Genomic DNA, 13,071 nt, shown 5'->3' with positions numbered 1-13,071 from the left:
CCAAGTTGCGAGAGAGATTAGAAACCAAGTTGATCCAAAGCTGAGGCAGGGTTCAAAGGCTGGGATGGAGGTTGCAGTGTGGAAATGTGGAGGCTAGGCAGAGTCTAAGAGTGGCCAGTTCAAAGGCCAGGTGCATGTGGTAGAATGAGACGAAAGGCCTCAGGGGTGAATTCTGAAGCCTTATGAAAGATCAGAAGGGGGTTTTAAGAGCAGTGGGAGAAGACATGGCTGAATGGAGGTTAGTGCAGTTGGAGTGGGGAGATCAAGTTTTTAACACTTTAACCTCCCACCTGGTCAAAATCCACCAATTTGGGAGCCAAAATTCCCATCCAAAGAAGCAATTACTTATTATTACTGTTATTTTGGCAGGGTAACACAGAGTTTGAGAGAGTTAGGTAGAAATACACTTCTTGTAACTGAAATACTTCAATTCTTAATACTTACAGTGCAGCCATCTTCCAGCACACTATATTTAAATCGGTTACTTCCTTCAGCTTTGATCTCAATGTCATTGGCACTCTTAAGAATCAAGGCTTTCTTAAGGTTGCCAGTCTGGTCATCCATGTAAGCAATGCTGTTCTTACAATGATAGGTAATATTTTGGGAAGCTTCCTTTGACAGAAGACGGAGAAATGTTGTCTGGATCATGACAGTATTGGGGGACTGTTGTTTGTCACCATAACTGAACTGTAAGGAAAAAATTATTTTCAAATATTGAATCAATGACGTTTTGCAACAAAAACTTAGACATGAGAAGCAAACGCTTTCATTCAAGAAGGTGCAGGCAATGTGAACCAAAGCTGATATAATTGAGAGTAGAAAACTTAGTTTCTATTGAATACGGTCAGTCAATTTGAGAAATAGCATTTAGGTAAATCTAGCTGTGTGTTAGTCAAATTCACTGTATTTGGACAGTGAATAACTACAAATTAATTAGAATTGGCATGATCAGATCATAACTTTAATTAGGTAGCGATCCTTCAAGTTTAATAAAATCTTAAGGTATACTATAATGAAGGGAAAAAAGCTCACACGATTTTAACTCATCTTGTAGTACTGCTTTTCTATCAATAGAGGCTGCCATTGCACCACGGAGAGATGTTATAAATCTTTCATAGTTCAACATCACCCTCTGCTGCCTGTAAGATGTCACTGCTGACTAATGTTTTTTTGAATAATTATTTTATACAACCCAGGATTCACTCCGAATATTCACAAAGAGCATTTTTTTAAAAACTAACATATTATTTTCAGTTCAGCAATATAAAAGATTTTCTATTTAGTTTCAGCAATGACTCCGAAATCATATATTGCAATTTGTGGGTGGCACAGTGGCACAGTGGTTAGCACTACTGCCTCACAGCGCCAGAGACCTGGATTCAATTCCTGCCTCAGGCATCTGACTGTGTGGAGTTTGTACATTCTCCCCGTGTCAGTGTGGGTTTCCTCCGTGTGCTCAGATTTCCTCCCACAGTCCAAAAGTGTGCAGGCTAGGTGATTTGGCCATGCTAAATTGCCCGTAGTATTAGGTGAAAGGGGTAAATGTAGGGGAATGGGTGGTGGGTCGGTGTGGACTTGTTGGGCCGAAGGGCCTGTTTCCACACTGTAAGTAATCTAATCTAAAACAAAATTCCATGAGGAAAAAACTTCAAGTTTATCTGCAATTTCTCTGACTCACTATTTTAACAGATACATCATCGTTATTTTTGCAGGGTAGCATAGCACAATAGGTTATGATCTGGGTGAGTAATTCAGATATCTGGACTGATTGATAGTGGGATACAAGTTCAAAACCATCGACCATAACAGCTGGGCCATGTAAATACAAGTAATTAAACATATCTGGAATTATCCGTAATGGTGACCATGATGTTACTGCTTGTCATAAAAATAAGCTCATTCATAAATATCCTACAGGAAAGTATATCCTATCTCCTTGCACTTTCTGGCTACATAATTTGGCACAGATACCTTTAGATATGCACTTGCAATGCCAAATCATAAAAGGTTACGTGTCAAGTGGTGGAAAATTAGATTAGAGTCTCGCGCTTGACTGCTGTGGACATGCTGGCCCAAAGAGCGACTTTCTGTTCTGAGGATCTCTATGACTCTACGTTACCCCAGAAGTATGGTTGGCTTATTACGAAATGCAAACTGTAGTAAACAAAGATGCTTTTCCAGAATCTTCTCAAGAGAAAACAGCATTGGACATGGACTTACAATTATGCTGAGCAGATATCCTAAAGTAATCCAGTCCCACTTGCCAGCATTTGGCCCATACCCCTTTAAACCCTTCCTATTCATGTACCCATCCAGATGCCTTTTATATGTTGTAATTGTGCCAGTCTCCACCACATGCAGGTATTTCAGAAAACAATAGATTAAAACTAAAACCTCCTCCTTCATAACAATTACTGAATAAACTGATATATTTGTTAAATTTTGATGCATTTAAATTATGCTTGCTTGCTGATCAAAGTTAGACTTCACTGAACTTCTGTCGACTTTCACAAGACAACACCATTGTCTTCCTTAATCAATGCAGATTCAGATTCTACAACTCAGTTGCATGGAATAATGTAAAATTAACCAAAAATACTGAGGAAACAAGTAAAATTCTTGAAATATATTTCTGAAAACAAAATAAAGCCCATAGAACATCAGAAGTCTCACCAAAGAAAGTAGTCCTTTATGAATGTAGAAGATTCAACTCACAATTATTATTTTTATTCTATTCTGAAACTTACTCTCAATTGGTCAATCATAGTTTGGGTAAATGGAATTTTTTAACTTTGAATTTCTTTATTTTTGGATTGTGCCAAGGAAACAGACAGAATGTTGCAGTTTTAAATAAGTTACTAGAATGCATTGTGAGCTGTACTAACACCATTGCCTCATGCAAATTCAGAGGGAGAGAGCACGGGTTGATGGTTGTGGCTTCATGGCTCAATATCACTATAGGTGTGTGTTCAGCTCAGCTTTACCCAGAGATAGAGGCACAGTCTGATGGTTGCTTGTGTCAAGCGTGTTCAGCATGATAACAGTTCTCTGATTGGCTCCTGGGCAGTTGGCCAACCAGTGTGTGAACAATACAAGGGCATGAAGTCTTTTAATTTTCAAACGACAGCATACTGTCTCTTTTAGGAGAGAAGTAACCAAAAGTTAGAGGGTAGCAAGTTGCTCGCACTCTCCACTGCCTGAAGATGCTGCCTCTAACCAGTGACTGAGAGACTAAACAGTTAGTGTATCAACCACCCTGTGTCCTCAGCAAAGACCTGAAAGGACTTGAAACCAAAAAGATCAGAAGGGCTTGGAAGAAGCAATGACATTTCATTGATTCATATGGACTAATGCTATTAACTGTGTGCCATAATGTTTTCCCGACATGCATAACATTTAAGGTTTTTGTTTACCTCTATCTGTCTGCACTGGTTTAGGAGGGATAGAGTTTAGATTAGAGGATGATTAATCGATTGTCTCCTGTGGTCAGATTAGATGTATTTGTAAGAAACAGTAATTTCTTGTTAAGTGCAGGAACCGGGTCAGTATTACCAGTCAACCTGAGTTCATCAGACAGAAAAATTGGAGATCTTTAACTTGTGTGATGACCCTAGCAGTGGGACTTGAGATTCAAGTACACTTTATAAAGTGGATCATGACATTTGCATTAACCTGACCTCTCAATGGCCTTTGAAAAGTTGCAAATCATAAATTCTGCAATTTTTAGCTTCACTTGTTACATTCACCTGCTGTTAGGTATTCTTAAATTACGAGGTAAAAACAATGACTGTAGATGCTGGAAGCCAGATTCTGGATTAGTGGTGCTGGAAGAGCACAACAGTTCAGGCAGCATCCAAGGAGCAGTAAAATTGACGTTTCAGGCAAAATCCCTTCATCAGGAATAAAGGCAGACAGCCTGAAGTGTGGAGAGATAAGCTAGAGGAGGGTGGGGGTGAGGAGAGAGTAGCATAGAGTACAATAGGTGAGTGGGGGAGGGGATGAAGGTGATAGGTCAGGGAGGTGGGGGGAGGGGGAGGGTGGAGTGGATAGATGGAAAAGAAGATAGGCAGGTAGGACAAGTCATGGGGACAGTGCTGAGTTGGAAGTTTGGAACTAGGGTGAGGTGGGGGAAGGGGAAATGAGGAAACTGTTGAAGTCCACATTGATGCCCTGGGGTTGAAGTGTTCCGAGGCAGAAGATGAGGCATTCTTCCTCCAGGCGTCTGGTAGTGAGGGAGCGGTGGTGAAGGAGGCCCAGGACCTCCATGTCCTCAGCAGAGTGGGAGGGGGAGTTGAAATGTTGGGCCACGGGGCGATGTGGTTGATTGGTGCGAGTGTCCCAGAGATGTTCCCTAAAGCACTCTACTAGGAGGCATCCAGTCTCTCCAATGTAGAGGAGACTGCATCGGGAGCAACGGATACAATAAATGATATTAGTGGATGTGCAGGTAAAACTTTAATGGATGTGGAAGGCTCCTTTAGGGCCTTGGATGGAGGTGAGGGAGGAGGTGTGGGCGCAGGTTTTCCAGTTCCTGTGGTGGCAGGGGAAGGTGCCAGGATGGGAGGGTGGGTTGTAGGGGGGCGTGGACCTGACCAGGTAGTCACGGAGGGAATGGTCTTTGCGGAAGGCAGAAAGTGGGGGGGTGGGGAGGGAAATATATACCTAGTGGTAGGGTCCGTTTGGAGGTGGCGGAAATGTCGGCAGATGATTTGGTTTATGCGAAGGTTGGTAGGGTGGAAGGTGAGCACCAGGGGCGTTCTGTCCTTGTTACGGTTGGAGGGTGGGGTCTGAGGACGGAGGTGCGGGATGTGGACGAGATGCATTGGAGGGCATCTTTAACCACGTGGGAAGGGAAATTGCGGTCTCTAAAGAAGGAGGCCATCTGGTGTGTCCCGTAGTGGAACTGGTCCTCCTGGGAGCGGATACAGCGGAGGCGGAGGAATTGGGAATACGGGATGGCATTTTCGCAGGAGGTAGGGTGGGAAGAGGTGTAATCCAGGTAGCTGTGGGAGTCGGTGGGTTTGTAAAAAATGTCAGTGTCAAGTCAGTCGTCATTAATGGAGATGGAAACGTCCAGGAAGGGGAGGGAGGTGTCAGAGATGGTCCAGGTAAATTTAAGGTCAGGGTGGAATGTGTTGGTGAAGTTGATGAATTGCCCAACCTCCTCGTGGGAGCACGAGGTGGCGCCAATGCAGTCATCAATGTGGCAGAGGAAGAGGTGGGGAGTGGTGCCGGTGTAATTACGGAAGATCGATTGTTCTACGTAGCCAAAGAGACAGGCATAGCTGGGGCCCATATGTGTGCCCATGGCTACCCCTTTGGACTGGAGGAAGTGGGAGGATTCGAAGGAGAAATTGTTAAGGGTGAGGACCAGTTCGGCCAAACGAATGAGAGTGTCAGTGGAAGGGTACTGTGGGGGACGTTGGTAGAGGAAAAAACGGAGGGCTTGGAGGCCCTGGTCATGGTGGATGGAGGTGTAGAGGGATTGGATATCCATGGTGAAGATGAGGCATTGGGGGCCAGGGAAACGGAAGTCTTGGAGGAGGTGGAGGGCGTGGGTGGTGTCTCAACGTACGTGGGGAGTACGTCTGGACTAGGGGGGATAGGACAGTGTTGAGGTAGGTAGAGATGAGTTCATTGGGGCAGGAGCATGCTGAGACAATGGGTCGGCCAGGGTGGTCAGGCTTGTGGATCTTGGGAAGGAGGTAGAACCGGGCAGTGCGGGGTTCCCGGACTATGAGGTTGGAAGCTGTGGGAGGGGGGGTGGGGGGGGAAATCTCCTGAGGTGATTTGGTCTGGGAGATGATGGTTTGGTGATAGGGGGTGGGGTCATGGTCGAGGGGGCAATGGAAAAGGTGTCCTCGAGTTGGCGTTTGGCTTCAGTGGTGTAGAGGTCAGTGCGCCAGACTACCACTGCGCCCCCTTTATCTGCTGGCTTGATGGTGAGGTTGGGATCGGAGCAGAGGGATTGGAGGGCTGCGCGTTGTGAGGGTGAGAAGTTGGAGACTTGCGTTTCCCCGGCCCCCAATGCCTCATCTTCACCATGGATATCCAATCCCTCTACACCTCCATCCACCATGACCAGGGCCTCCAAGCCCTCCATTTTTTCCTCTACCGACGTCCCCCACAGTACCCTTCCACCGACACACTCATTCGTTTGGCTGAACTGGTCCTCACCCTTAACAATTTCTCCTTTGAATCCTCCCACTTCCTCCAGTCCAAAGGGGTAGCCATGGGCACATGTATGGGCCCCAGCTATGCCTGTCTCTTTGGCTAAGTAGATCTTCCGTAATTACACCGGCACCACTCCCCACCTCTTCCTCCGCTACATTGATGACTGCATTGGCGCCACCTTGTGCTCCCGCGAGGAGGTTGAGCAATTCATCAACTTCACCACAGAACACACCAGGGGGAAGACAGGTTGAGGCGGTTAACGTCCCGGCGGCAGTTGGAAATGAAGAGGACGAGGGAAGATAATAGGCCAGCGCGGGGTGTCCAGGTGGATGCAGTGTGTTGGAGGTGGGCGAAGGGTTCCTCGGAAGGTGGGCGGGAGTCCTGATTGTGAAAGTAAGCTCGGAGGCGGAGGCAGCGGAAGAAATGTTCGACGAGGACATGAAGGTCCTGGGCCTCCTTCACCGCCGCTCCCTCACCACCAGTTGCCTGGAGGTAGAATGCCTCGTCTTCTGCCTCAGAATACTTCAACCCCAGGGCATCAATGTGGACTTCAACAGTTTCCTCATTTCCCCTTCCCCCACCTCACCCTCGTTCCAAACTTCCAACTCAGCACTGTCCCCATGACTTGTCTACCTGCCTATCTTCTTTTCCACATATCCACTCCACCCCCTCCTCCCTGACCTATCACCTTCATCTCCTCCCCCACTCACCTATTGTACTCTATGCTACTTTCTCCCCACCCCCACCCTCCTCTAGCTTATCTCTCCACACTTCAGGCTCTCTGCCTTTATTTCTGATGAAGGGCTTTTGCCCGAAACGTCGATTTTACTGCTCCTCTGATGCTGCCTGCACTCCTGTGCTCTTCCAGCACCACTAATCCAGAATTCTTAAATTACTACATAACTGCTGCTTTTTCTTGTGCATTAATAATGTGATTTTTTTTATTATTGTTGTTATTCAGAATATAAATGTGCATCCACCTTCATCAATGTACCAGTATCTTTCAATGAGGACCCAGGATTCTTCCAATTAGAACCAGTATGTTTTTGCTTTGAAAACCATACCTGACCCCAGCTACAAATGAAAGGAGCTGGAAACTATGTTTGTTGCTCAATGAAAAAAAACTTATTTTCTCATATTTGCAAACATTGAGCAGTGTCATTTACTCACCTGTAATCCACCATTAATGGACTCACCAAACCATAAGTATCTATTCTTATCGTCATTCTTTTTGCTCCACCAGGTTTTGCGTGGTATTTCAGGTGGATCCGCAAGAATACAGGTCTCACCAGTGTCCATATTGCAGTATATTTTAATAGCATCCTCAACACAACCCTGGTTCGGATCAATCCAATACTCCCCTGTAAAATACATTCACATTCAAGTATTCAAGTATTTACAGAACAAATTTGATTATCCAAATGAGATGGATGGGAATATTTTGTTCGTAAAACTGATCATTTAGATAACTGATCTGATTGTAAACAAGCGGAAATTTATGAGTGTCAGTTATCCAAACATTTCAGTTATCTGGTAATGCATGCCATAATGCCGTTTAAATAATAACTGAATGCTGAGTTACGTAATGCCATTTTTACGGGACCTTAAGATCTTGTTCGGATAATCCGAAATTCAGATAGTTGATGTTTGGATAATCGAGGTTGTACTGTATAGGTTATCACCATTATTTTAACATGCCTGTTAACACTTCCCTGTTATTAAATGTATTCATATATCCCATTACAAAACTTGGAAAAGGAAAGGTCCGTTGTCTAAAAAAGATTTCCTCATCTGAGAAGTCTATGTTTAGTTGCTTGACCACAGCCTTAACAAATCTTACTTAATTCTCTAAAGCTTGACAGATAAAATTCCCAAGAAGAAAATTTGAAAGCTAATCTGAGAAGAGCATTACGTGGAGTAAGAGGATTTCAGTTTAAGCTATCCTATAACAAGTAATTCACCTCTTACTGTTCAATATCTGTTCACCACCTGCAAGACACCACTCAGGAATATGATAGAATACTCACAACTTACCTGAATGAGTATAGCTCCAACATGCTGAAGACTATCACTTTAAACATTTACTTGTTCTACTATCTGCACAGTTACAGTGCTGCAAGAAGTAATGAAGCAACTTGCGAAGCCTGCTTCAACAGTCCACTTTCCAAAACATGACATCCTCAATATCAAAGGACATGGAAGAAGCACCACCTATAAGTTTCCTTCCAAGTCACACACCATCTTGACCTGGAAGTATGTCACTGTTCCTTCAATATCACTCGGTCAAAATCCTGCAACTTTCTGAAATAGCACTGTGGGTCTACCGCACCACCACATGAACCATAATAGTTCAAGGGAGTGGTCGAACACAATCTTCTTCATGAAACTAGGGCTGGACAATAAGTGCTGGTTTTCCTGGTCACTTTCACATCTCATTAAAACAATTTTGATTGGATGGTTCCATTCTCCCAGCAGGTCTGAAACCTTTGGAGTTCATATTTCATTATCTACCTATTGTTATTTTCAGAATGTAGGTCTGATTTGAGTTGCCTTTCCCACCAAGTCAAGGAGGGTCTTTAAAAAGAAGTCATCTTTGAGCAGAGTGCCAGTCTCTTCTTTTTGGAGGTAGGAAAAGGAGGACTCTATATTTGAGTCCTTCACAAAAATCTTCCTTGTACTTCTCCTTCTCTCCTTCCAGATGGCCCAAAGAGCCTCCTCTACCTCCTCCCATTGCAATCTGGTGAGCAGCTAACAGTTCTTTCCTCTTTGTCTCTTTTCCACAGCCTTCCCCAGTGCTAATTCCATGGGTTAGAACACCCCTGAAGTGCATCTCAGATCAGTGAGGGCATTTTTCTCTTGCCCAGCCCTCCCATCTCCTCTAAAACACTTGAGATTTTTAGAAAGTTTTGCCATTCTTTAAACAAGACAGGTTCAGTGCTGCAGAAAGAAATATCTGAATTGCTACAGGAAAGAATGGTTCTTATCCGAATACATACCACTTTTTTTTTCTGGGTGACAGAACAAAAGATCCTGGCATGTTCGAGCTGGGTTCTTTCTAGAACCATCTGGACTGCGCATGGTTTCTAACTGGCTACTGAGAGATTTCAAGGTAGCATCCACTCCCGAATCCTTTGGCATGCTATCGGAAGTCTCGTCAGCATTGAGTATATCCAAGGTATCTGGTTCTATCTCATAATGGCCCAAAATATCCTCATAGGTGGCAGTGGGAGGACCTGGAGGACCTGGAGGACCAGATGGGCCCTCATCACCAGGAGGACCCTGTAAATGGGAAATCAAAGGAGCATTTATGCGCTATTAATTAATGTGTAGTTGGTTTACACCGAACGCTATTAACTTCAAATTTATTAGTACAAATACTACAAGTTTGTTTAGCAATTTTCACAACTTCAAAACATCTTACAATATTACACAGCTGGTGGATGGCAATGGAACTATTCATACTTAATGCAGTCACCAAATTACAAAAAGTTCAAACAGACAGGAAAAAGGGATAAATGTCAGTCAGCTCATCAGACTGTTCTTTAAGGAGAACTATGGGCCCTATTTTTTCATCTAAACAGGTACATTCAGCAATTTAGTATCTCATCTAAATAACAGTACCTCTAACTTTCACAATCCTGTATTTAAATAGAGCCTAAGGCATATGCTCAGATCCTGGAGGCCAACCTGAGCTCCTGTCCTTCTGATTCAAGAGGAGAATACTATATTTGAGTCAACCCAATATTTAAGCCAAGTTCTAATCAACATTTACTACTGGATGATCCAAAGTTACTGCCCCATTCACATTACCAATGCAATCAGAGCTATAAGCAGTTTGAATCTTACTTAATTTGATGTTGGTCTGTCAGAAAGTGTTAAATTAGCGAGACAGCCAAAGTATTCAGAAACATATCAGGCAAAAAGTCAGCATCGTTCTAATCATCCATTTTGATTTAACAAATATAAAATTCTGGCTAATGCTGCTTGCAGTCAAATGTGATTTATACTAACTACAAGTACAAAGAATTTAACACTCATTGCAAGTTCTGGTCTTTAATAGTTGCTTTGTTTCTCCCTGACTTAGTTTCTACGCTATAGTTTAACATAGAAATAGATAAACTAGCACCCAGTTAAAATGGATTGAAGAGATGCATTCCTGAATCATTAAGATTGTATTGGTTTACCTCAGGGCCAGTTTCGCCAACACTGCCACGTGTACCAGGGGGTCCAATAGGCCCGGGAAAACCAACGTGACCCTCTTTTCCAGGAGGACCAACTGGGCCAGGAGGTCCCTAAAACAATACAACATGCTGTAACATTATATGTGCATCCAGAAGCATATATGATCCATATTTCAAAATCAACAAACTGGGACTTAACTATCCTAGTTATCACAGATTTTGGTGACATTCATTTTAAATCTGTGTCCTGTATTCTAAACACAGGAAAATCACTCCTTACTCTGGCAACAATGGTTTGTCAATGTTTCTGAATGGGGATAATTCTGATCAAATCCTGTAAGACTGCAGCCCTAGCTCTCAAAAGACAGTTTCATCAAACGAAAGGAAAACAATATGATCATTTACAGAAACCAGTCTTATTAGGCAATAGAAAAAGAAATTAGGTAGAGTCACAGTTGAACAGCATGGCAACAGACTCTTTGGTCCAACTCTTTCATGTTGAACAAATATTCTAAACTGATCTATTCCATTTGCCAGCATTTGGCCAATTTCTCTCTAAACTCTTCCTAGTCATGAGCCCATCCGGATGCCTTTTAAAAGTTGCAATTGTACCAGCTTCCACCATCTTCTGTGGCAGCTCATTCCATACATGCATCACCCTCTGCATGACTCAACAAATATTTAAAGAACTACTTATTGATCCATGAAAAGAAACTCAACAGCTTACACTAAGAAACAGGGATTGCAATTTGAAAATGTATATGACATAAAAACACTACTGGTTTCCTGTTATATATCTTGATTTTACCACTTACTTTGATTACTTCATACACATGCTTGTCATCAAACTAGCTTTTGACAACATTTAAAGAAAGAGGTTTAATAGTACATAAGTATGTACAAATGAACATATTGTTTTTCACCATCTTTTGAGAAAGAAAGTGTTCTGAAAACTCTCAGCACTCTGTGAGAAAGAAATACCTATATTGGCAACCTCTTATTTTTAAAACCTTGAACCCCAGTTCTAGATTCTCCCACAAGAGAAACATCCTTTCCAAATACACCCTACTTAGATCGTTCAACATCTTATCTGCTTCAATCAGGGCACCTTTTACTCTTCTATCCTCCTGAGAATACAAGCCTAGTCTGTCCACCGTTCCTCATAAGAAAATCCACCTTTGCCTGACATTGTACCAGTATCACAAACATTTTCCGAACTGCATTTCCATCCTTCCATACACACTTCTGAAATGGGATAAATGCAGGAAGGTGACACGTGCACAAGGGTAAATCTGTGTTATTGAGCTGGGTAGTGTTTCAGCAGCCACAGTTTTGGGCAAAGGAGCACAGTGCCAGAGCTGACCTCCACATGAATCTTCACAGAAGAAAATGGTGCAATACCGCTCGAATGACTACTACTTCACAAGAATGAAGGAAATTACAAATCGTGGTTTAAAGAGAGTCACAGGTGGAATATTTATGAATTCTGTATTTTCGATTAAACTTGTACATGTTGAATCAATACTTACTCGTGGACCAAATGGCCCTGGAATTCCAGGACCACCCTGCTCACCAGATGGACCCTAATAAGAGAAAAAAGAATTGGGTTTGCTTAATTACTTGTGGCAAACTGATCAGTGTTTTCTGTTTCTGTACTTAATGCTCTGTTATTCTGTGCTTATTAATTTAATGGACGGAACATGCTGGTTAGATGCAGATAGAAAGAAAATATGAAGATATGCTTTTATCAAGAACACATCTACAAAGCAAGTCAAATATTATGGAGCAAATTAAACTTGGACATAAATATGGTAAAACCTGCTTTGAAATGGTCTGGAAATAACAGTTATTAGGTGTTTAGTTACTTACAGGAGGGCCTGGAAGACCCTGTAAACCAGTAAACCCACGATGACCTTTCTGACCTCGTTCACCCTGAATTCCGTTTTCTCCTTTATCACCACGGGGACCTTGAGGACCCTATGGAATTCAATTCAAAATTAGAAAATTTCCTCAGAAACGCATATTTTGATCCAAACAGAAATTGTTGGAGAAACCTAGCAAGTCTGACAATCTCTGCAGAGAGAACAAGCAATGTTAGCATTTTGAGTCTAATGACTCTTCATTGTTTAAAATTAAAAATATGCAAACTAAGTGAAGAAATTTCTGATAGAACGCAGCGGCTTCTTTCATTTCAAAGCAATTTCCTCCCAAAATTGATCGAATTACTGTTAATAATTGTTCAAATTACAAGCATTTTTTTCAGCAGTCAGTAGAAACATTGCTCTGCAAGCCTCCCTCCCCCTTACAGAAATGTCTCGCCCAGATTGGTAACCACCATGGTGGGTTTCTGTTCACTATACCTGCTTGTGGGCTTCAAGACATTTAAATTCAGTTCTCTTTTTTTCGATGCAAGCATACTAATAGGCAGGGCCAGGGAAATCACAGGCCTGCATGCCATTCCTGGCCTGCAGGCCTGTTCCTAGCCCTGCCGCTGAACCAAGCACAATGGCTCCACTCCAACATGTCGCCTCCAACCAGGGCACACTGTCCACCCACCCAACTTCAGCACAGCTGACCCCACGATGACCACAGTGAACTCCGGCTCAATTCCAGCACAGTAAGTAGGCCTTGCCCTTGACTTCCAAACTGAGCATGGCAGATCCACCCATGAACTGCGCACAGCAGACTCCTAAAAGGTCCAGAGTCGATAAAGTGT

At 43.0% G+C, this 13,071-nt stretch overlaps 1 protein-coding gene across 1 annotated transcript in view; it reads right to left on the bottom strand.

Annotated features, from left to right (window-relative positions):
- The window catches only part of col5a2b (collagen, type V, alpha 2b), a 269,216-nt gene that overhangs the window by 5,223 nt on the left and 250,922 nt on the right, over positions 1–13,071 (bottom strand). The window contains exons 48-53 of the mRNA XM_072579023.1: positions 12,225–12,332; positions 11,885–11,938; positions 10,359–10,466; positions 9,171–9,453; positions 7,345–7,535; positions 445–687 (exon numbers count right to left, since the gene is read on the bottom strand). Of these exons, the coding sequence (XP_072435124.1) occupies positions 445–687; positions 7,345–7,535; positions 9,171–9,453; positions 10,359–10,466; positions 11,885–11,938; positions 12,225–12,332 (987 nt within the window). The remainder of the gene's footprint in view (positions 1–444; positions 688–7,344; positions 7,536–9,170; positions 9,454–10,358; positions 10,467–11,884; positions 11,939–12,224; positions 12,333–13,071) is intronic.

The sequence above is a fragment of the Chiloscyllium punctatum genome, chromosome 10 (assembly GCF_047496795.1).
Source record: "Chiloscyllium punctatum isolate Juve2018m chromosome 10, sChiPun1.3, whole genome shotgun sequence".
Taxonomy (NCBI): Eukaryota; Metazoa; Chordata; class Chondrichthyes; order Orectolobiformes; family Hemiscylliidae; genus Chiloscyllium; species Chiloscyllium punctatum.
The sequence above is the reverse complement of the archived record's forward strand: the minus strand, read 5'-3'. Positions and strand labels throughout refer to the sequence as shown.